The following is a 1,521-nucleotide window of genomic DNA, read 5'->3' as shown; positions in this document are numbered from 1 at the left end:
CCAGAGCACAAGTACTGGGGAACTCAGGACCCTGCTGTCATCCACAGGACCTGTGCAGACTCTTCTCCTCCTGCCTCTGGGGCACATGTCATGGGCTCTATGGTGAGTGGAGAGGTGGGACATAGAGGGTCCGTGTTGCAGTAGAAACAGCCCAGGCTCTAAGATTCAGAGAGAACTGGGTTTAAATTCAGGATCCAGGACTCCAAGACAATGTGGTTCAGGAAGAATCTTAGTCTCTGGAAGCCTCCATTCGCCACAGACAGGGTGGCCATGAGGGTCTGTGGTCATAGAGCAGGTGCTCAAGTCTTGTTTTGTTCCCAGGCCCACAACTGAAGTGCTTATGAACATGGATAGGATTGTAACACCCTGGGAGACCGAACTCACAACAAGCAATGAAAGTGATGAATATTATACAGAGAACATAATCCTGGAATTGCTGAATGGCTTCGTGGCCCTGGTGGGACTGGCAGGGAACGCGGTAGTGCTCTGGCTCCTGGGATTCCGCATGCGCAAGAACACCTTCTCTGTCTATATCCTAAACGTGGCGGGGGCTGACTTCCTCTTTCTCTGCTACCAATTTATGCATAGTCTAGTTTTACTTTTTCACTTTCATTTTGTTGTTAAAGTAATTAGGACAGATCTCTCGCCTGTGTCAAACTTTGCCTACATCTCAGGCCTGAGCCTTCTTAGCGCCATCAGCACGGAGCGCTGCATGTCTGTCCTGTGGCCCATCTGGTACCGCTGCCGCCGCCCCAGACACATGTCCGCTGTCATGTGTGCCCTGCTCTGGGCCCTGTCCCTGCTGCTGAGCATCCTGGAAGGGAAATACTGTGGCTTCCTGGTGAGGAACATGCATCATGTTTGGTGCCCAGTGTTGGATTTCATCACTGTGTCATGGCTGGTTTTGTTATTTGTGCTTCTCTCTGGGTCCAGCCTGGCCCTGATGACCAGACTGCTGTGTGGCTCCCACCGGGTGCCGCCCACCAGGCTCTACGTGACCGTCATGCTCACAATGCTGGTCTTCCTCCTCTGCGGCCTGCCCTTCGGAATCCACTGGTTCCTCTTATTCTGGTTAGATGCCTTCCCTCATCTTCACCAGTTTGTAATATTCCTGTCCTGTGTCAACAGCTGTGCCAACCCGATCATTTACTTCTTGGTTGGCTCCTTCAGGCAGCGATGGTGGAAGCGGAGACACACCCTGAGACTGGTTCTCCAGAGGGCTCTGCAGGACACTCCTGAGGTGGATGAACCTGGAGAAAGCCTTCCTGGGGAAACCCTGGCCATGTCGGGAAGCAGTCTGGGGCCGTGATGAGAGCCTCTGTCCTGATCAGTCTGGAGTAACTTTGAGACTCACTGCTGCCCTGCCAGGCATGGAAAGTATCTAGTCTTCTCTTAGCCTCAGCCTCAGAATGTGTCAGTGATTCCCCAATCTCTTCAAGTAGGTTGTTTTTAATCTGGCTGTTTTAGTTTTTCTCAGAGAAAGCATTAGTCTCAACGTTATACCTCTCCATCGTCCTTGAC

The 1,521-nt window shown here is 51.9% G+C and overlaps 1 protein-coding gene across 1 annotated transcript; it reads left to right on the top strand.

The window, feature by feature from the left end:
- The first annotated feature begins 325 nt into the window (after window positions 1–325).
- LOC132242223 (mas-related G-protein coupled receptor member X2-like) lies at window positions 326–1,521 on the top strand. Its single transcript, XM_059711130.1, has one exon. It carries the CDS (start codon window positions 341–343, stop codon window positions 1,307–1,309), a length of 969 nt encoding a protein of 322 aa, XP_059567113.1. The 5' UTR covers window positions 326–340; the 3' UTR covers window positions 1,310–1,521.

The sequence above is a fragment of the Myotis daubentonii genome, chromosome 9 (assembly GCF_963259705.1).
Source record: "Myotis daubentonii chromosome 9, mMyoDau2.1, whole genome shotgun sequence".
Lineage (NCBI taxonomy): Eukaryota > Metazoa > Chordata > Mammalia > Chiroptera > Vespertilionidae > Myotis > Myotis daubentonii.
Note: the sequence above shows the minus strand (reverse complement) of the source record. Positions and strands in the feature narration are given on the sequence as shown.

Coding starts and splice junctions, on each gene's coding strand:
- LOC132242223 (XM_059711130.1), top strand. CDS start 341: ATGAACATGGATAGGATTGTAACACCCTGGGAGACCGAACTCACAACA.